Source organism: Fomitopsis serialis (assembly GCF_022376445.1).
Source record: "Fomitopsis serialis strain Sig1Antser10 chromosome Unknown B0H18scaffold_97, whole genome shotgun sequence".
NCBI classification, from domain to species: Eukaryota; Fungi; Basidiomycota; class Agaricomycetes; order Polyporales; family Fomitopsidaceae; genus Fomitopsis; species Fomitopsis serialis.
In genome coordinates this window covers 1-19670 of record NW_025955057.1, presented here as the reverse complement: position 1 = coordinate 19670, position 19670 = coordinate 1, and the positions used below count along the sequence as shown (strand labels likewise).

The window sequence follows — 19670 nt, the reverse complement described above, 5'->3', positions numbered from 1 at the left end:
AAATGGACGTTAATTGACGTGTGTCCGCTAGGTTGAAGACTACGGGGCCGTCGAGACAAGAGGCTGCTCGGCTCGAAGTCGAGAACGCGGAGGATGACCTTGTCCAGAAGACCGAAGTCGCTATCACGCTGATGAAGGCGGTCCTCGACAACGTACGTTGCGCTTACCTCCTCCTACATTTTATGCGCCGCTGACCCTCGTGACCAGCCTGAACCACTGAAGGACCTCCACGAGCTCGCCAAGGCACAGCTCATCTACTACGCAACCGCCGCCGAGGCGCTCTCAACCGTCCAGGGTGAGCTCGAGGAGCTCAGCGTTGCTGCCGAAGGCGAGTACAGGTGCGTGTGTCCTCCGCGTCGCCGCTGCACACGCATGTACTGACTATCCGCTGCTCTGCAGGAAGTCGCGCGACCACTGATTCAGCAACGAACTGCGGATGCCTTCACGTTCACGATATTTATACCTGACTGCTCTGTTGTCTCATCTACCCGTCCTCCGTGTATGCTGCCCTGACAGACAATCTACCATTTTGCTCTCTGATGCACTGGCCCCGGGCCTCGCCGCGCTTGTCCTCATTCGGATGCGTGGCGAGTGGTGGTTCCTGGGTGTTATCTACCCTTCAGCGGTGCACGGTCAAGTTGTCAAATGTTGTCGGGACTGAATAAACATGGCAGCAATGAGGTCCAGGAGAAGATTTCAGTCGTCATTTGCAAGCCGGCAAACATAATCTGAAGAATCAATGTCGACGTGCAATGCCATTACTACATATCACGGAACAACGAATGTGATCAGCGATATACAAAGTAGTACTTGAGTTATATGAGAAGTAGAGTAATCACATCCAAGTCCGAAAGCCCATCGTCATTAAGTAAGAAACGGGAAGTCAAGTCCAAAAATGTTCGTCACTCATAGTCCTTGCGAATCGTCCTTCATGCCTGGACAAGGTGCACAGGCTGCTTCGTGCAGCTCTCGTACGTGTACGCGCCACCGTTGTCGCTCGACGCGCTGTACACCAAGACCCACGCCAGGCTCGGGGTCTGGCACACCGAGAACGAGTTCCCGTCGCCGTTCACCGTGAGCGTCGCGTTCCCACCCGCGTCAGACTGTCCCGCCAAAATCACCCGTCAGCTCGAGCCCCACACCCCACCGCAGAGCACTCACCACAGCGCAGTAGGGCGTCTGGCCCGCGCCCGCATTCGCCGAGCCGTTGTTCGTCACCGCGAACTCGACGATCGACCCCGCCGAGACGGGCATGTCGCTCCCGACGAGCCCCGTGTCCGGCGAGCTCGGCGTCGGGATGAGCGCGCCCTTCTCGAGCGTCCAGCCGGAGAAGTCGCCCGACGCGGTCTGGAAGATCTCCTGAGAAATCGAGAGCGGGTGAGCACCCTGCAGTCGCTGGGAGAGCGGATTGCCTGCCTCACCTTCAACCACCAGAGGCCGTTCGAGTCGCCGCTGACGAGCGCGAGCGGCGCGCCGGTGTACGTAGGGTCGTTCGTGACCGACGGGTTGATGACCGTCAATTTGAAGTTGTAGTCGAGCGAGCTGGTCGGGCCTACGCCGAGGGCGGTGCAGGGGTCCTGGCGGGCGTTCAGTACGGCGGGCATGGCGAGGGCACTGGCGGCGAGGGCGACGGGCAAGACGGTGAATGCGAACATGACGGTCAAAACTTGAAAGGGTTGGAAAGTGTATGAAAGAAGAGGCTTTGGTCGAGGTGAAAGTGTTGGAGATCGTTGACGATGCGAAATCCGAGGCCGCAGTCGAGCTGTATTTATGCCTACAAAGACTCGGGATACGCGACGAATGCGATGACGCATTGCGCACCGTGTACCCTTCCGTCGCGGCGAGCAACAGCCATGAAGCCCACCGGGGGAGTAGCCAGCACCGCTACGGGGCATGCTGCCCGTACATGCGGGCAGGCGGCAGGTCTTGGCAGAATGTTTGCCTGGGGATTACGTGTCGCTCGCTCTGAAACCATTCAACGCACAGCACTAGTCCAGCTTCCCGCTGCCCATTCCTTCCTACATGGAGGCCTGCTCGCGCTACTCACCTGCCCGCGGTGACCAATAAGTACCAGCCACGAACGGTGCAGCTCACAGACTCAGAGAGACCAATGTGGCGAGCTCTTGGTTGCACAGCATGCATTCCAAATCAAAATGCAGTGCCAATATGTCGGTACATGAGCGAGGCGTTGGAACAGATATGCGCCTACGTACCCTCCGATGTTTCAGAAATACACAGGCATGCAGTGGAATACTCACTGACGACGTTCGGCGACCCATTCCTACAGGGAGGCCGCATACGCTAGCACGCTAAGCGTATCCAGAGGTTCACTCTGTCCTACTACTCCTAGTTGACTGCTCGGACAGTTATCCAGGCTTGAGTCGGCCGCAGGCGAGACCGTCCTTGAAGGCTATCTAGGCTTGCGATTGGGGTATTTTTACTTCTCGAGGAGCCCCCAGGCTCAGAAGCGGCAGATCTCACTCACGACTATGGAGTTGCTGACTCTGGGGATGGACGAAATGGTGTGACTGGCATAGCATATAAGGGGACAGGTCATAGTGGGCGAAAGCCACCATGTAGCGTCGGCGCTTGTCAGTAGACAGTACGCATTCGCGATAACGTGACCGTGTCGACGCGCGTCGCTAATAGTCAGCTACAGACAAGACAAACTGGGATCGAAGGTGCTAGGATCCCGGTCGCCACTCGCATCTAGCTATGACTGGAACAGAGTCTACACGGTCTTTGCCCCAATCTCGCCCTCGCCAGCATCCTCCGCGTCTTCGACCTTCTCTGGCTCCGGTGAAGCCGTGGCCGCCGGTGCGGGCGAGGTGTGGACCGGTTTGCGCACCGCCAAACCGCCGGCGCACCCAAACCAGCGGCCTTTCGGGCAGTGGGGCCCGCGGAGGAGGAGGATCAGGCCCTGCACGCCTGTCAGCGCGAGCGCCATGCCGTAGCACGCGCGCCAGCCGTAGCGCAGGAACACCGTCGTGCTCGCGGACGTCCCGATCATCTGCCCGATGAACAGCTGCCAGCGCGGGGCACGCGTCAGCCGGGGTGCGGGCAGACGCGAGTCGGAGGGGGAGAACGCACCGAGACGCTCATGACGGCGTTGATGCGTGAGCGCGCACGCGGGTCGACCCTGCGCGGTGTCAGCGCGGGCCGGGAGAGGGGCAGACGCACGGAGGAGAGAGGGGGCTCACGCGAAGGCCATGTTGACGAGGGAGACGGCGGTCGTCTGGCGGAAGACGTCGAGCCCTAGCGTCGCGATTATGACCGGTGCGATGTTCAGGCCCGCACCGATGACCATGACGGCCTGGAAGACGAGCAGCGCGCCATCCGCCGCGACCGCGCCCCACCACGGGTAGATGAAGTCAAGGATGCGGCCGAGGAACGGGCCGAGCAGGACACCGAGCATGCCTAGCAAGCCGAATAGGCCGATATCCAGCCTGGGTACGCACTGTTATCAGCCTCAGAGAACACTGGGTACGGAGTGGGCTTACGAGGAATAGTGGAAGGGCGCATCGAGAAGCAGGAAGGTGAGCGTCACCCAGAAGTTGGTGAAGCATATGTTGCTGACGATCATACAGAGCGCACACTGGATTAGGAGTGGGTGCGTAACAAGGAGCTTTGCCATGGACCAGAGGATGCCGGCGTACGAGAGCCCAAGGTTTTTGGGCGGCACATTCGGGATGATGAGGTATGCGACGGCGAGCACGGCGAACTGGAGCCCGGTCGCGAGCCAGTACACGGCGCGGTACGTGACGAAGTTGGTGATGACACCGGAGAGGACACGCGCGAAGAGGACGCCAAGCATCAGGGCAGCCCAGACGATTGCGGTTGCGCCTGCCTTGCGGTCAATGGGCGCGAGGTCGGCGGCAAGCGGGATGAGGATCTGCGGGACACAACTGGTGAAGCCGACAAGGAAGGTAATCACTTCGAACACGACAAGTGAGCGAGTGATCGCAAGTCCGATGGTGAGGGACGCGGAGATGAGCACGAGCAGGAGGATGAGTTGCCGCCGCTGAACCATGTCACCGAGCGGCGTGACCAGGAGGAGCCCGCCGGCATAACTGAAGCGCGTCAGCTCTGCCGTGCAACTTGGACACTGTAAATTGAGTGCGTACCCTGCCTAATATGACTGTCAGTATACGTGTCACTGGCACACGATACAGCGTGAACATACCTGCACCAACGTGGGGATACTGCAGCGGAATGAAGTCAGTCAAATTTGCTGACACCAAGAGTAACACTGACTTTGATACTCTGTCTTCAGAAATGCCGAACGAACTCGCAAGATTTCCTATCTACCGTTATTTGGTGCAAAGAGTAAACGGACAGCGTAACCTACCGAGGATAGGTTGGCAGTAATAGAGGTTCGATACCGCTGAGAAATAACACGTCGCATCGGAGTGAAGGTAGGTCAGCGGCGGACGTACTGAAGCAGGCGAAGATGCCGAACATGGCATTGAGGAAGAGGCCAAAGTGTAGTGGCTTGTCTTCTTGGTGGCGGAGCCAGATTGGCACGGGGAGCACGCCAAAGTCTCTCTGGTGAGTGGGCCCCATGGCGTTGGGTGCATTTGGAGCAGTCGCCATCGCTAACTTGAAGTGCAAGTTGAACGTGCTCGGTGGGTGTGCGCTCGAAACGAGGGTGCGCGGACAGTGTGCTAGCGGACGAAGGCATCACGCAGGACGCCTTAAGTTTCTTTGGAAAGAGCTGCTGAGTAAGGATCGTCAAGGGCGGCGCTGCTGAGGAAGCACAGAGCGTTCCTCAAACTCAAGTCGTCGGACACAACAGCAAGCATCGCCGCAGGATGCGGACTCGGACACACCATCCTTGGAGATCGAGATCGAGTGGCGCCGAGGGCGCTTCTGAAAGCGACTTACTGTATTTGGACCAATGCTTCTAGAGTTCATCTGCAGTCGCCTCGGAAGTGGGGCTGAGCCAAGTTTGCTGTTGGACTGAAGGTGCTCAGCACCTGAGACACCCGGAATCTCCGACTTCGACACTCGGTCAGTCGAGCATTACAGTAAGTGACCCCAATCTTACATGTGGTGCCTTTACTATGCCAGTTGCGGAGGTTGGCCAGCAATCCTCGAAATGACCGTGGTGGCCGAGATCTCGGGCCGATGCAGTAACCAGCGAGGCGAATTAAATATTGAAACTCGAGTCCATCTGTCTTCAGCTTACATTTGTTTCTCAGTTTTTCTTCCGACAGTCTCGGTGAGTAAAATTGCCAATTACCCAGGTCAATACATGACATTTTGGCACCAGGTCGCACCCTAGTATTCGCACACTTGTTAAGTGACCACTTAAGTCGAACAGTCCTGTCATCGACGTTGAATTTTGAATTGATCATCGTGGCTCAGATTGGGGGCGAAAGACGAAATGGTACCACCGTCTCTACGCCCGCGGCGCCCGGCGAACGTTCAACATGTTGACCTTCTCGAGCGCATCCACCCTAGGCGACTCGGAGCCTGGCTTGAATTCCACCTTTGATGGCAGTGTCCCCGCGCACCTGCATCGCGCCGCACGCATCTGGTCGCTCGAGGCGCTTCAGGCGTGCACCCGAGTATCGCCATGAGGCTCTCTGCGATGTCCGATCGGCGGTCGCGTGGGCCCGGGCCGATTACAAGGAGACCTCATGCGACCTTTTTCACCTACCTCAACTCTTTTGGAACAGTCACCTCATTAACACTCGAGCGATGTCGCTTCCGCCAGGCCGAGGTTATACCGAATATCGTTGGCGCTCTGCCTAGTCTTAGAAAACTCGCCCTCCTCTCGATTACGGTTCATTCTGCACCTCAGGCTCTCAATAGTATAGGGGAGAGCCTCCTGCCCTCTGCAAAGCGGAAGCTCCGATCACTGATGCTTTTCGGGTGTGTCAACAGAGACTACGCCTCAGGGACTGCTCACATCGAGTTGTTTCACCAAAGCGTGCTCAATGCCCTGGCCTTGTACACGAACGTTAACGACCTGTCGCTGGACATGACCCAATTCTTCTCGCTCTCACATCTCTTGCAGTTCCTCCGTGCCTTCCCCGACATCGAATACATATACTGTCGGGACGCCAGAATGGGAGCTTCCGTCTGACGAAGCCATATTCAAGACAGTGGTCAAGGATATGAAGGCATTTACCAATGTCACTCTTGTTTGGGTGTCTTCAGCCTTTGCGACACTATTCTTCAAGCTGTTCGCGAAGCAGTGCTGCGAGCTGCGGATTCTTTATATCGGTCTCGTGGACGTGCCCGGACCCGAATTCCAAGCTGCCATCGACAAGGTGCTGCAACAATCTGGGGCAGTTCTTCACACATTCAGATGCGAATACAAACATCGAGAACAAGTGAGTTCCGTGTATACCTACGTGCTATAGGCTACATACTAATGTGTCACAGCGTACCAAGCTGGGTATTAGTACTCCCTCGCTCGTGTACAACACCGCACTAGAACATCTAGATGTGACCATCACTGTAGCGTCGTTACTGCGCACATCACGGATTTACAAGACACTCCTATCTCTGTTCACGCAGCTTAGGAGCCCGTGTTTGAAACACATGTCCATGCAATTCTTCTTACAAAAGCCTGGCGACGTGCGGCCTGGTCACTGTCGACCTCGACACAGATATGGAGACCGCTTCCTCGGACATCGCCATCTTCCACGCTGCGATCTGTCACGAGATATTTTCTAGCCTACTCCCTGGGGGCATAACCCTGATATTCAGGCGTCTCAATAGCCCCTCCTTGGGTACGAGACCGTTCGATGCCGAGCCAACACCCTGTGAACTGTCCATGGCCATCCAATCCTTCGTGGTCCCCCTCTTCATCCCATGGCTATCCCGTGGGGTTGTGAGGATTCAACTTCCGGATGAATCACTCGTCGTGGATTCACCACGCCCAGAGAGCGAAACTCCGGAGGTTCAGTCGGACAACTCCTCCGAGCGCGCTGTCGATGCCGTCGTTTTGCCCTGCGATCATGGATATCATCTAGATACTCAGTGTCATTGCGTAGAGGTGAGGCTCACCATTATGCAGACGGTCAAATTCTTATTGTGTATGTGTATCATGTATAGACATCAGCCGTGCTATGATTTCGTCACAGTGAGAACTTGTCGGGCACGCAAAGCTCAGACAGGGCGATACAGGCCCGAACGAGCCTCGCTCGTAATCGCGTTATTGCCAGAGCTCGACCAGGATGGATACGCTACGCGGTTTATTCCACTCGACTCCTTGTTGTCCACTTCTATGCTTCCATTTCGCGAGTTGCTATCACTATCGTACACTTGTGAGTCATACTTCCTACTGTACCATGCATCGCATGCCTGGACTCTGTACCCATTTTGCGAGGAAACCATACTCGTCTGCGTGTCGCACGCACCTTTGCCCCACGCCCGCGCGTTCCATTCAAGTAATCGCTTACGAGTGGCCATACACTGCGATCGGCTTGTACGCCTCCTCGAGGTACTTGATGTCGTCCGGAGTCAGCTCGACGTCCAGCGCGTCTGTCCGTCAAGCACTGTCAGCACCTCAAAGACGCAGACGCAAATGGGGACTGGGGCGCACCGATGAGCTCCTCGAGGTTCTTGAGGCTCGTCGTGCCCACGATGGGCGCCGTCACATCTGCAACGCAGAACGCGCGTTCACATCAACACCACGAACGCGCCGCCCGACTCCACGGGCACTCACCGTCCTTCGCCAAGCTCCACGCAAGCGCAACCTGGGCCATGCTCACCCCCTTCTTGCCCGCGAGTTCCTCCACCCTGCATACCCGCATCAACAAGGACACCGGCATCAGCGAGGAACAGCATGTTTGCGGCGGAGCAACGTACCGGGTGACGATGTCGGCGGTGCCCGCCCACGTCTTGTACGGGCCCGTGAAGCTGCAGGACGGCCAGATGAGCACGAGCGACTGCGGGAAGAGGAAGCGGCACTGACGCGTCGGTCTCTCCGCGCTTCGTCTGCGCGGCGAGTGGGCGAGTGAGGATGCCGCGGCCGAGGGGCGACCACGGGATCGCGCCGACGCCGAACATCTGCCCGCAGACTGTCAGACCGAAGGGACGCAGGAGAGCCGGCGCGGGGAGACGGCACCTTGAGTGTGGGGAACATCTCGCGCTCTTCCTCGCGGTAGACGAGGCTGTGGTGGTTCTGCATGGAGATGAACGGTGTGAGCTTGTGCTGGATGGCGTAGTCTGTCGGCGCGAGTACGGTGTCAGCGTCGAGATGTGTTCTTTTTGAAAGCAAGGCGGGGGTGCGCACTCTGCATGGCGTGGACTATGTTTCGTCAGCATCGCGGGGTGAGGTGCCGTCAGAACGGATACATACACTGGTAGGCATGGCACGAGCTCATGCCAATGTATCGGGCGTACCCGGCCTGCACGACGTCGTGGAGGGCTTGCATCTGCGGATGGTCAGAGTGGGTTCGGATCCGCTGATACGGCATCCACTAACCGTTTCCTCGATCGGCGTATCGTAGTCGAAACGATGGCCTGGTAGGAGCATATGTCAACATCAAAGAAACCAAGCGGTTTGCCGCGCCTCGAGACGTACACTGGAGTACGTCGACGTAGTCGAGCTGCAGACGCTCGAGGCTCTTCTTGATGGAGTCAAAGATATGCTGGAAGCACACCATGTCACTATATGCACGCCATCTAAGTAAGCCCGAACGATGAATCGCACCTTGCGGTTCAGACCCTTCTGGTTGATGATGCCGTGGTCCGCCGCAGTCGCTAGCGTCACGTCCATGCCGAATTTTGGTGCGATTGGGAACCACACCTACGCATCGTCAGCGGAGCGACAGGCTTGTGAGTGGGATGGGCTGACCTTGGTGAGAATGACGAGCTCCTCGCGGGGCAGGTTCAGCTCCTTGATAGCCTTGCCGAGCATGACCTCGGAGCAGCCGTTCGAGTACATCTTGAGAGCGAGTCCGCGTCAGCCGTAGGTATGCGCGAGATGCGCAAGGAATGGACGTACATTTGCCGTATCGAAGGTCTGGATGCCGTGGTCGTAGCTGTCGTCCGCGTTCGTCGAAGGGCGCGATGCAGCAGGTCAAGTGAAGGGCTCACGCGTATTTTATGTGCTTGCTGACCTCCTCCTGATCGTCAATGACCCATTCTCTCCAGCCCTTGTGGCCGTACGACATACATCCCAGGATGATCTTCGACACCTTCAGGCCAGACTTGCCCAGGCGGACTGCCGACATCGGACGCGTCAGAAACTGAGACGGAAGATGCAAACAGAGAACAGGATGCTCACCATATGGCATGGACCTCTTTGCGACAGACATCTCGATGGTAGACGGGGAGTACTACGCGCAGGATAGTGGGTGGAGGAGATGAAGGTTGAGGTCAACTGCTAATAAGTATAAGTGCTGTCAATGTATATATGCCGAGAAGGGTGTGTGCGTCATGGTGACTACTAAGTGGGAACGAGGAACGACGAGTCGGAGGAGAGTGGGGGCCAGCATATTGATCATGTGTACTGCGCATCCCAGCCGAAGTGAACCTTGTACGCTTCGGATAATCCATTTCTTGCCTTGCTACCGACGGTGGGTAGATACAGACTGCTATACGATGCACCAGAAAGGCACTCTCTGAAACAAGTTACAAAGTCTCCTCCAGCTTACAATCCTCGAAAATCCATTGAGGGCTCCGGTGGCGCCCACGTGACCGACACCGTCCGTAGATCTTTCAAACTGCAACTTGAAGACTCCGATGGTCACTTCTCGAGAGTACTGAGTAGGTTCCGACACTTCCTTGAACCTTCGCCGCCCACACTGCTGCAGCGATGAGTATCATGTATAAGTACTTCCTTTGTCCGGGTTTCTCTGACCGGGTATGTACTAGTAGAACTGACTGGGACGGCGTCGCCTTTCACCAGAGGAGGAGGAGGAGCGTTCATAGACATGCTCGACGCGCGGGACGCCACGCGCAAGTAGGCAAACTAAGTACACGGACAACTCCCTTACCCTCCCTTACCTACCTGCCGAGCGGGCGGCTCTTCTGCCAGTGGCACGGGCATTGAATATTGGATACTTATTGAGGCCGATGATGGGTGTGCTTGAAGTCAACGTGCATTTGGCATGACACTTCAAATGACCCCTGACTGTAACATGCCGTGTTCGGGCCATAGAGTTCCTCACTCAACTTTTGGGAGGTATGTGTAGTTGGTTCAGCCACAAAACATTCAGAGTTATATTGTTAGTAGCCGGCCGTAAGGTCTCCACAACCACGGAGTGTGGCAATAGACCGCATTTGGTAAAGCAAGTGGCGCCCAGTGACACAACATCGTTCCGAATCCCCTGCTCAATACATCTATTGCCCACAATTAATCTCTATCTAGAATATATGAGACCGATGAACACAATGCGTAGACTGAAGGATTTGTCTTAATCTTCAACACTGGCCAGTCCGATTCTTCATCCGAATTTGTCAGAGGCGACCCGACTATTGTTCTGCACACACATCAACAACCCGTCAGTTGGTACTTGTATCTGCAGATAGAGCACGCACAAAAAGCAGTCCAGGATGCCAAGGGCAGCCAATCGCGGCATCCTCTGGAGATGCACCCGTTTCCAAAACTTCTCCAACCTTTCTTGCACAGCAATGCTGAAATGCTCCGTAGGTCGCATCTTCAACTCGAGACGGATGCCCCTTGCGGGTATATTCGCGAATGCCGTGCTGGACAGGGCATCGTCGAGACACTTGAGATCATCCCGCCTGGACATAATGTGTGATTTGAGATTTGAAATACATGTGTTGACCACCTTCGGCCTCTTGTAGTAGCTGAAACAAATGTGCACTTGGGATATAGTGTGAGATGAGATTGAGGAGAGGATCTCGGCGATCGAGCTGTAATGCGGGCCTTCGGCCGCGGCGGAAAGCGGACAATCAATGTATAGCTCCATCAAGCTAGTTTGACGAGACAGGTCAATGCAGATGTCTACTAAAGAGTGGGCCACTAATTAGACGAGGTCTCATTGATGAAAGGTCGGATGCTTACAGTTGGTGTGACCCATATCGAGTTTCTCACGAATACCGAGTTCCGGTACATCAATCCGGACATCACAAAGACTCGGACCATAAGCGTCTAGCAGCTGCTGCCCTTGTTGAATGTGCCTTTCGCGAGTCGGAGAAGCATATGTCAACTTTCTAGCCAAAAGGATCGTGCTGAGCGTGGCCAAGGCATCGACTATCTCATCGGAAGAGTCGAACACAACGATCTCGCACTGGTTTTTATGAGGCAGTCTGGACGACGACATGACGCGCTGGTCGTCTAGACAGAAGACAGTGTGACAGGCGAGGTACCGGAGATGCGGAAGGGCCAACAGCAGAGAGGCAAATTGGGAGGCCGTTTCAAACGCCACAAAGCGAAGCTCGAGGCGCGTCATGTTGGGATACGCAGAGAGATGCCTGATGCTGCCCGCGTGTAGAGAGCGGGCTGTCCGGAAGTCGACGTCGACCAGCGTCAGTGATCGCAAGCTTGGGAGCTGTCGCGCGAGCATCATCGCGAACGTAGACAGGTGGTCTGCAGATGATTTGACGATGAAGACGTGTTCAATAGGGGCCTGCCGATCAGGATGCCGGCGCAGGTGTCTCGAAAGCGAAACGACGTGCTTGCGGGATGGCAACCAGACGTCCCTGTTGAGATGGAACAAGGCGCGGATACGCCAAACTCGGCATACGAATGCGCAGGCAACGAGCGTGGCTCGCCAGGACAATTGTGGTTGATCGGACACTGGCATGTCAGCGTCGTCTTGGGCTATCGATGTGTCGATCTCGGGAAACGAAGCTCGCGACGCTATGCAGTCGATGACCTCCTCGTATACTTCAATTGGAAGGCGTGACTTCGGTTGGACGTCGTGTTTGCTCCCCCTGTGCGTGGTACGGCTTGGTAGACCCATCATCGCACGGCGTCGTACGGAAGTAGCACCGCTGAACCAGAATGAGCTATACCAGCATAATTGATTTCCGTTCAAACTCACCTAGACATGACCGGTGGGGAGGACGGGTGGTTGGACTGTGCAGAGATCCTAGCAGAATGCGGGCTATAATATACAGGGAGACATCGAGAAGCATACCTTAAATGAAACTCAATTAGAGCACGGTGAACGCGTGTATATGGTTAATTGGTAATGAGACACTTGAAGCTGTATTTCACAGCTGCGGAGCTTCGTGCCCCTGCATCTGAGCACAACATCGAGCCGGTCCTACAACATCACTCGAGACTCGGAGATCAGTACTCAGTTGCCAGTGAAGCTGAAGTTTGAACGTACGGAACGAGCACCGGGAATCGCCGGGCGCCCATAATCCAGCGTCGACCTGCGCAGCATTCAATGGGGTATCCCCAAACCAGCTACTACATAGTAACAATCTGGACAGACAGACCAGCAGATAGGTGACAAACATGGAAAGAGGGTTCAGTCCTGTGAACGAGTATCCTCACATAGGCAATCCCTTGCCCTTCGTATGCGGCATACCCCTACGTGGACCGTCCCTGATGCCCGAGTCTTTGAATCCAAGACATCCCGCGTCCATGACGAGGCACCGTTCAATCCGATGTTCTGTGGATTCGTCACATCGTCAGTTGCGCTCGTAATGATGATACGCCACACAGATATTATACGCACAAGACGTAGTCGAAGATCCCGCGGGCAGCCGATCGCGGCATTCTCTCGGACAGTATATGGGACCAGTATTCCTCGTCTCTCTGAAGCGCAGTTACGTGCGCATGGCGCGGATCCGACATCCTGATTTCGAAACAGATCCCGCCCCTTGGGATGGAGGCGAAGTTCGGTCGTGACAAGATCTTGTCGATGAGCGGAAGGGCGTCGGTGTGTTTCATGTGATCAAGGAACGCCATCGCCCACTGATTCGACTTGTCGTTGAGTCTATGGTGGTTGAACCGGAAGTGGGCTTGAGAGAATACGCTGGATGTGATCGTGGAGAGGATAGCAGAGACCCTGGTGAAGTCCGGATATTCTTTGTAAGGTAATTGGACGGAGAGATTCACCAACAGCGATTGGCAAGAGAAGTCGATGCGTGATTCTGACGAAGAGGTGTCCATGTTAGCCAAGGAGCTAATGACCAAATGAACGAGGCTCACCATTTGGAGAGATAACCTCAACGTCACGAAGAGATGCACCATATGCATCGAGCAGCCACTGGCATTGCCTATTGGTGTTCGGCGCAGTCATCGACAACCAGTCATGGTGCAACAGCTTCTCCACTGTTGGCGCGATTGTGCTTAGCTTCGTCAGGACATCGACGAGCTCGTCGTCGGTATTGTACACGACCAGTTCGCGTACATGTCTGTGTGCCACGGAGTCGATGCTGGGGAATGGTACGATGAGCTGCCGCTGACGACAGCTTACATCAGTACAACTGATGTACTGGAGGTTCGGGAGGGCCGAGAGCAACGCTCTGAATTGCGACGCCATCGTAAACGCCACGTCACGAAGCCGGATCTGCGTTACGGAGGTATATACAGAGAGGTACTTGATACTCTCTGCATGTATTGATCCCGTCGTCCAGGCGGCACGGCAAAGGCGGAGGGTCCGTACGTTGGGTAGCTGCCTGGCGAGCCTCGCTATGAATGTCGAAAAGTGAGGGATCCCACCAAACGGTTCGAGACCATGCTGAGCCGGACCGCGGATGATGATATGCTTGATGGCTGTATGAAGCTCTGGGTCATGAACAAGGCGCTTGAAAAGGAACTCCACGCTGTCCCGGTTTGTCAGCCAGACCGACGAGTGCAAGTGGTACATGCTGCGGGTATGCCAGGCCTTGCAGACGAACGCACAGGCGATCAGCGCGAAACGCCATTCGGTCGCGTAATACATCCCGTAGTCCACGCCTCCGCCTCCGTGGGTTAATGCCCAGAAGGCAATGAGGTCAATGATCTCCTCGCAGACCTCGATAGGAATGCGGGCGAGCGGAAGAGGCTTCAAGTTGCGGTTGTGCAGCTCGTCGAGCATCGGTGCTTTACGTCGTCTTTGCGTCCTGCGACGGGGCACCAAGGTCTGTGATTAGGTGGAAGTGACGATGTACTTAACGGTGTGCACTCACAAGTCGTCAAAGATGAGTGCAGATGAGTCGGTCGAAGGTCGATGGACGGAATGTATGGATCCCACCCCGGAATATATAGTAGTGTCTGACGTTCACCCAGTCCTATCAAGCGTACAGCCTGTCAATGTCAGTCACTGGACCAGAGTAGACCGCAATGCTTCGAGTTGCGGTACAAACAGTGTCTTTTCAACACTGCGTGGGCCAGATACATCAGGTCGAACGTTGTTCGGTTCTGCCTGCCTTCGCGGCTTTGCTGCGGAGCAGACTGCCGGATGCGTTTGCGTAGGGTTCAGAGACAACTCTCAATTTGATGACAGCACCTCAAGACGCCCGTGAGGATTGTTGCAGCCATGTGTTCCATGTCCATCATCGAGTGTTGAGATGTGCCATTGGCAGAGCAACTGCAGTCTCTGACTCGGAGCTTGGGCACATACAAGATACTCGTGTTATGCGAGTCATCGGAACTTACTGCGCAGGGGTCATTGAAAGCGCTCTGAGAGGCTATAGTAGCACACACGCACCTCGTGGGTATTATTTCTGCCCGTCAAGTATCTCCATGCAATGGTCGCATCTGCGGGCTCAGTGCCACTACATCAGTATGGCTGTGGAAATTGGATCCGGACATCATTGGGAGTACTGTGAGCCCGTGGTGCCGCCTACCTGCAGCGACACTGTGTGGTCCGACGCAATTACATGCGATTCAACGAATGACAGCTGGTTCTTGTTCGTGAGATTGTACTCTTGGGTCCACTGTCAGGCCTCTTCGTAGGCAACCTTACCACTGGCACTGCCATTGTGGCAACGACTAGTCTCGAGTCCCTTGTTCTGCACTGCGCATCAGAGCCACACCATTCAATGAGGGCGTAAAGATGGATACCTGTGCTTGTGCTGCGGTGGACAGGTTATGAAATGACATACATAGCCACGTTGACCGACGAGTCAAGATCGGACGTGGCCGACCGATGGACTGTGCAAGCCTTCTGTGGTTTATGGTTATGTCTGAAAGCACAATCTAGACGGGGGTCGGGAAATGCAGGATCAGTAGAAGGGCGTCCATGACTCAGTCGCAAGAGACCGGCGAACGAAAAGAATAGGTCGTTTTTCGAGAACATTGAACGAAGGCCGAGGCACGAAATAGACATGCGGACAATAGCTGCGGCAGTACGAGTCATTTCAAAATCAAGCAACGGATCCAATTACGAATACAGCGCACGATGAACGAGTCAAGAGATGTATTTGCTGGTCCAAGCTCCGCGGATGGTCGGGATGATGTCTGCGTCAGCCTTCAACTTGCTTCTCCAGGTACTGCCGGATCATTGTCAAGACCTCGAGCTTCACTTTGGGTGCTATAGATGCTGGTGACCTCGCTGTTGACACGTTCTTGCTACTAGGATCGCACTGGACGTTACCTTCTGCTTGTGGCCGGAGTTGGGTGATAATCGTCTCCACCGACATTTTGTCCGCATTACGGGTCATTTCTAAACGGACTATGTTATATGTTGCGGCTGATATTTCCAAGCTGGAGATTACCTTTGCTCTTGTCTCGAAAGTCATCCAGCCATCCAGACTCGTTCAACTTCTGGGTGAGCACCCAGAATAGTCTGCAGGCGAGACACGTGATGATATGTGAATGTGGTTGGCAAAGTCTGCGCACCTGTCGTACTCTCCATGCTCGACCATTCGACGGAGGAGCTGAGGGTAGAGATCATTGCGTCCGTCGTTCCGCGCCATGGCCAGAGTGAAGCTACGAACAGGGCGCCTGCGGGAAATGTGATCGTACATGCAGACTTGCCAAATGCGGAAGCGACCTTTCTAACTTACGTGAAGTCGCCCGCTCACGCCTCCCGCTACGACGACGACGACGAAGACGGGCCATGTTTGCCAACTCCTGCAAGGCTGCATGGCGAAGAGCCCAGCGTATGGTGCGCTTTAACAGCACCGCCGCCGCTGCCACCAACACCACCTCTCCGTGAGTCGTACATCCAGACTCATTCCTGTGAGACACCGCTGACGACCTGCAGAACGGCGGTGTCCGCAGGCCAGGATCCAGCCGAGCGGGCATACTCATCGGTTGTTGTGCGTGGTCGCGCGCTCTTTGCGCCTCACTACCATCCCAAAACGCACGGCGTGCCCGTCGCACTTATCCACTTCCGCTCCTACCACCTCGACCTCCTTAACGAGTTCACGCACTTCAGCGCTCACGCCGCCGCCGCACTCGGTATACCCATATCTAAAACGGTCCCTCTTCCGACGAAGCGCACACTCTGGACGGTGATCCGCGGCCCTTTCGCGCACAAGAAATCACAGGAGAACTTCGAGCGTCGCACGCACAAGCGGCTCATCAAGGCGTGGGACGCGGACATGGAGGTCGTCGACCGCTGGGCGAAGTACCTCGAGGAGCATACCATGGCTGGCGTTGGTATCCGGGTCGTGCGGTGGCATCGAGCGCCGGTGAGCATCGGGCGAAAGCAGTTCGATGCGGTTATGGGCCAAATGCGGCTTGGAGGGCCGACGAGCTCAGATCAGGTCAAGGCGCTGGGAGAGAAGATTGTGCAGCAGGAGTTGGCGGCGGTGGAGGGTAGGGAACAAGTAGAGCCTCCAGAAAAGGCCTCGTAGACGGTATAATGTGAGTCGCGGGATAACTACCATATCATCGTAGCATCTGCTGTTTCTCTCATTTGATTCAAAACGTGCGCGAGCCAACTTTGCATCGGACTGCGGCCATACGACTCATCCAAGCTTTCCATGCTCAAGCGTGCAATCAAGAGCTCGCGATCTTTCCCGACTTACCAGGTTAACACTTTCGTTCAACCTCATGCCGACTCGCTTATGTCGAGATTTTGAGGTACAACGTAAACGTTTAAACCCTCGTGGTATTTCTTTGGCTCTATGCACTGAGGGCAGGCACTGAGTACTGCACTACTGTACCTCTGTGTACTGTAGAGACGGCCTCAGGGGGTGTGACACCCGCCACATGCCAGGAGGTTATTGACCGCGGCTTCGTGACGTGTGACAATCCAATATTTAGTGACAGCTGCCCAAAGCGGCGAATACGAGGGGTGCAGTCATAGACAGCCGAGTTGTGGCCAGTAGAACTGTACAGTAGCGAGATAATAAATCCTGTATTCTCGTCTGGATGAAACTCGTGCACAATCACTAGTCTACTGGGCAACAAACCATGAAAGATTCGGACACAATCAAGTCTACTGGGCCATCGGCAACACTCATATCGCGCATTGACCATCTCGCCGCATTGCTCGGCAACCTTCCTAAGGCTCTGCCCGAGAACCCAGTCGAATCGACCTACCACTTTGGCCTTGACCCTGAAGACGAGGCAGAGGAGGGAGTATGGTACGCCTTCAATCGCAACATGGAGGTGTCATTCGAGACCTACAAGGCAAAACCTGATGAGCCACTACGTTTTCGGGAGAGAGGGAAGCGGTGCAGTAACCTGATCACAGTGATGAAGCTTGTGGTGAAGAAGATGTCCGATTCCGATCGCGAATTCGTTAGGAAGACGTGGCTTGAACGTCTCATTGTGGCCGCAAAATTATCTGGTGCCGTAGTTCCAAAGAGGTGCGTCATTTCGATACAACATGGGGCAACAGGTACTTACATACAAATATACTGTACCAAAGACCGAAAGCATCCACGGGTAGCAAGCGGTCTAGCACTGCTACACATGCAGAACACAATGACATCAGCCATGCATTGCCCCGTAAAAAAGCAAGGCTCACCGTGGTAATTAGTGATGACGACGACTCAGATGTTCAGATCATTGAAGCTGTGGTACCGCCAAAGCCACCCCTACGAAATCCCATCGCAGACGAACCAGATGTTCCGAGTCCTGACTCTCCTCAGTATTCCAGCATCTCCGACTCTGTTGATGATGTCTCGTCTTCTGAGTCAACCGACACGGATGCTGGTTCAAGCCATCCTAGTAAGTCAGCCTTAGCCACGAGTCATAACAGCAGACTGTTGAACCGTATAGGCGCCCACCGGGCCGCCGGGTTCCACGGGCCGGATCACACTGCACGTGCTAGATCCGCACTTACCGCATAGAGCAAGTCATGCGTGGGAATGGACTATACAGTAGTATTAGTCAGCGTCTCTCAGATGTATATAAGACCCACCAGTAGCGTAGCTCTCACTCCAGTACTTCCAACACCGGAACTACTTGTGTACCTCAAGCTTAACAGCAACACCTTCAAGCAGGTAAGTTAGAGCGCAGTCCAACGGTGTGACCTAGTCTGCTGAACAGGTTATGAGCCCCGGTCGACGCCTGAGTACTGCGCCTTAACGGCTGCGACTCGGTGCGCACTGGCTTACCTGCGGCATCGCCCTCACGGGCTTGAAGCCAGGGGGAGACTATGCGCGGAAACGCTGCAGGTCTCAAGCGCGACTCACGTCGTTGCTAAACCCCATGAGGACACTGAGTCCATGTGTGTGGACAGCGCCTTTTGGCTGCAGTCCGTTGTGTGACAGAGCGCTGACGTCGCCTTCGTCAAGCAGCTCTTCAACGCTTCCCCCGTTCTACACAACTCTCACACAATGTCCAACACTCTCCTCAACATGGTCCCTGTCCTGGACGGCTCCAACTATGCCAAGTGGTCGGAGGCCATGAAGTCCTACCTCCAAAGCCAGGAAGTCTGGTTCATGATCGGACAGACTCTCGGTGAGCACCCGACGCTCGAGGAGGGCGGCAGGAACCGTCAGGAGGTCTTGCGTGGACCCAGGCGGACGAGAAGGCGCAAGGCATGATACGCCTGCGCCTCAGTCCCTCGGTCGTTCAGATCGTCAAAGACAACGACTCGGCGAAGGATCTCTGGGACATGCTGTCCACAATGTACAGCAAGCAGAACGCTGCCAACCTCTACGCGTCCTTCAGGACTGCGACAACTGTGCGCGTTCCTGCTGATCAGCACCCCGCTCCCTTCCTCGCCAAGATCATCGACGCAGTCGAGAGGCTCGAGGACAACGATATCAAGCTCCCCGACGCGCTTCTGGCCATGATGGCCCTGAATGCTTTACCGTCGCGGTACGACAACGTCGTGCAGGTCATGCTGCAAACGACGGACGTCAAGAAGCTCAAGATCTCGGATGTCCGGCACGCTGCCAACCTCGCCTTTGAGCAAGGCTCGGGCAAGAAGGCATCTTCTTCGCATGACGCGAAGAAGATATCGGCCGTCAAGCGAAAGCAAGGCGAGCCAAGCTTCCAGCAGCAGCAGCAGCGCCATGACGGCGGCAGCGGCAGCGGCGAGAAGGCCGACAAGGGCAAGGGCAAGCAGCGCGGTAAACGCAGCGGCAAGAAGACCCGTGCCCAGAAGGACGGCGGCAGCCACAGCAACAGCCACGACCACGCCCACATCGCCTCGCAGGCGTCTGTGGCTGGTCCCTCTACGTCCCACGTCGTGGACATCGCGCCTTCGGGCAGCAAAGTCCGCACCGTCGAAACGCGTGCGCCTGTGCAGAAGCGCCCTATGCGCAACTGCCAGCAATGGCTGCAACGCGCCCTCAAGTTGGCCGAAGAGGTCGACGTCTCTCCTACGGTCGAGCGCCTCAAAACGCTCACTCAAGTTGTCGACAACTCCGCGCAGATCGAGGACTACCTC

The 19670-nt window shown here is 55.6% G+C and overlaps 10 protein-coding genes across 10 annotated transcripts; 4 read left to right on the top strand and 6 right to left on the bottom strand.

Moving 5' to 3' along the window:
* Window positions 1-929: 929 nt before the first annotated feature.
* B0H18DRAFT_883420 (uncharacterized protein) lies at window positions 930-1655 on the bottom strand (the record flags this gene model as incomplete). The annotated part of the gene is made up of 3 exons (XM_048040976.1): window positions 930-1103; window positions 1162-1347; window positions 1422-1655. 3 exons carry the CDS (start codon window positions 1653-1655, stop codon window positions 930-932), a joined length of 594 nt encoding a protein of 197 aa, XP_047888539.1.
* A 1076-nt stretch (window positions 1656-2731) lies between these two features.
* Window positions 2732-4563, bottom strand: B0H18DRAFT_883423 (major facilitator superfamily domain-containing protein; the record flags this gene model as incomplete). Its single annotated transcript, XM_048040977.1, has 7 exons — window positions 2732-3025; window positions 3091-3139; window positions 3201-3446; window positions 3501-4084; window positions 4239-4300; window positions 4349-4384; window positions 4437-4563. The coding sequence occupies 7 exons, from the start codon at window positions 4561-4563 to the stop codon at window positions 2732-2734; spliced, it is 1398 nt and encodes a 465-aa protein (XP_047888538.1).
* Window positions 4564-5593: 1030 nt separating this feature from the next.
* Window positions 5594-6687, top strand: B0H18DRAFT_958205 (uncharacterized protein; the record flags this gene model as incomplete). The annotated part of the gene is made up of 3 exons (XM_048042669.1): window positions 5594-5877; window positions 6023-6341; window positions 6394-6687. The coding sequence occupies 3 exons, from the start codon at window positions 5594-5596 to the stop codon at window positions 6685-6687; spliced, it is 897 nt and encodes a 298-aa protein (XP_047888537.1).
* Window positions 6688-6720: 33 nt separating this feature from the next.
* Window positions 6721-7488, top strand: B0H18DRAFT_1033375 (uncharacterized protein). The gene is made up of 3 exons (XM_048030174.1): window positions 6721-7009; window positions 7069-7267; window positions 7374-7488. Exons 1-2 carry the CDS (start codon window positions 6788-6790, stop codon window positions 7084-7086), a joined length of 240 nt encoding a protein of 79 aa, XP_047888536.1. The 5' UTR covers window positions 6721-6787; the 3' UTR covers window positions 7087-7267; window positions 7374-7488.
* B0H18DRAFT_1123384 (aryl-alcohol dehydrogenase) lies at window positions 7412-9278 on the bottom strand (the record flags this gene model as incomplete). The annotated part of the gene is made up of 15 exons (XM_048034683.1): window positions 7412-7497; window positions 7559-7615; window positions 7682-7755; window positions 7825-7875; window positions 7931-8025; window positions 8084-8184; window positions 8252-8266; window positions 8318-8393; window positions 8444-8481; window positions 8543-8609; window positions 8672-8767; window positions 8816-8905; window positions 8966-9002; window positions 9058-9184; window positions 9248-9278. 15 exons carry the CDS (start codon window positions 9276-9278, stop codon window positions 7412-7414), a joined length of 1041 nt encoding a protein of 346 aa, XP_047888535.1.
* Window positions 9279-10870: 1592 nt separating this feature from the next.
* Window positions 10871-12251, bottom strand: B0H18DRAFT_687740 (uncharacterized protein). Its single transcript, XM_048039187.1, has 3 exons — window positions 12072-12251; window positions 11976-12010; window positions 10871-11925 (listed from the first exon to the last, which is right to left on the bottom strand). The coding sequence occupies exons 2-3, from the start codon at window positions 11981-11983 to the stop codon at window positions 10968-10970; spliced, it is 966 nt and encodes a 321-aa protein (XP_047888534.1). The 5' UTR covers window positions 11984-12010; window positions 12072-12251; the 3' UTR covers window positions 10871-10967.
* Window positions 12252-12907: 656 nt separating this feature from the next.
* Window positions 12908-14242, bottom strand: B0H18DRAFT_687698 (uncharacterized protein). The gene is made up of 2 exons (XM_048039186.1): window positions 14059-14242; window positions 12908-13992 (listed from the first exon to the last, which is right to left on the bottom strand). The coding sequence occupies exon 2, from the start codon at window positions 13965-13967 to the stop codon at window positions 13071-13073; it is 897 nt and encodes a 298-aa protein (XP_047888533.1). The 5' UTR covers window positions 13968-13992; window positions 14059-14242; the 3' UTR covers window positions 12908-13070.
* Window positions 14243-15200: 958 nt separating this feature from the next.
* On the bottom strand, window positions 15201-16040 carry B0H18DRAFT_687639 (transcription factor e(y)2-domain-containing protein). Its single transcript, XM_048039185.1, has 4 exons — window positions 15713-16040; window positions 15589-15659; window positions 15468-15536; window positions 15201-15413 (listed from the first exon to the last, which is right to left on the bottom strand). The coding sequence occupies exons 1-4, from the start codon at window positions 15838-15840 to the stop codon at window positions 15337-15339; spliced, it is 345 nt and encodes a 114-aa protein (XP_047888532.1). The 5' UTR covers window positions 15841-16040; the 3' UTR covers window positions 15201-15336.
* On the top strand, window positions 15849-16772 carry B0H18DRAFT_1033346 (ribosomal protein S10). The gene is made up of 2 exons (XM_048030173.1): window positions 15849-16027; window positions 16080-16772. Exons 1-2 carry the CDS (start codon window positions 15933-15935, stop codon window positions 16672-16674), a joined length of 690 nt encoding a protein of 229 aa, XP_047888531.1. The 5' UTR covers window positions 15849-15932; the 3' UTR covers window positions 16675-16772.
* A 464-nt stretch (window positions 16773-17236) lies between these two features.
* On the top strand, window positions 17237-17807 carry B0H18DRAFT_958201 (uncharacterized protein; the record flags this gene model as incomplete). The annotated part of the gene is made up of 2 exons (XM_048042668.1): window positions 17237-17634; window positions 17786-17807. 2 exons carry the CDS (start codon window positions 17237-17239, stop codon window positions 17805-17807), a joined length of 420 nt encoding a protein of 139 aa, XP_047888530.1.
* Window positions 17808-19670: the final 1863 nt, after the last annotated feature.

Bases quoted from the DNA above. Each gene is read 5' to 3' on its own strand.
- B0H18DRAFT_1033375 (XM_048030174.1), top strand. From the start codon at position 6,788: ATGGCCATCCAATCCTTCGTGGTCCCCCTCTTCATCCCATGGCTATCC.
- B0H18DRAFT_687698 (XM_048039186.1), bottom strand. From the start codon at position 13,967: ATGCTCGACGAGCTGCACAACCGCAACTTGAAGCCTCTTCCGCTCGCC.
- B0H18DRAFT_687639 (XM_048039185.1), bottom strand. From the start codon at position 15,840: ATGTACGATCACATTTCCCGCAGGCGCCCTGTTCGTAGCTTCACTCTG. The intron at 15,537-15,588 runs GTAATCTCCAGC...TAGTCCGTTTAG, and splicing joins CTTTCGAGACAAGAGCAAAG to AAATGACCCGTAATGCGGAC. The intron at 15,414-15,467 runs GTAACGTCCAGT...CGAGGTCACCAG, and splicing joins ACTCCGGCCACAAGCAGAAG to CATCTATAGCACCCAAAGTG.
- B0H18DRAFT_1033346 (XM_048030173.1), top strand. From the start codon at position 15,933: ATGTTTGCCAACTCCTGCAAGGCTGCATGGCGAAGAGCCCAGCGTATG. The intron at 16,028-16,079 runs GTGAGTCGTACA...GACGACCTGCAG, and splicing joins GCCACCAACACCACCTCTCC to AACGGCGGTGTCCGCAGGCC.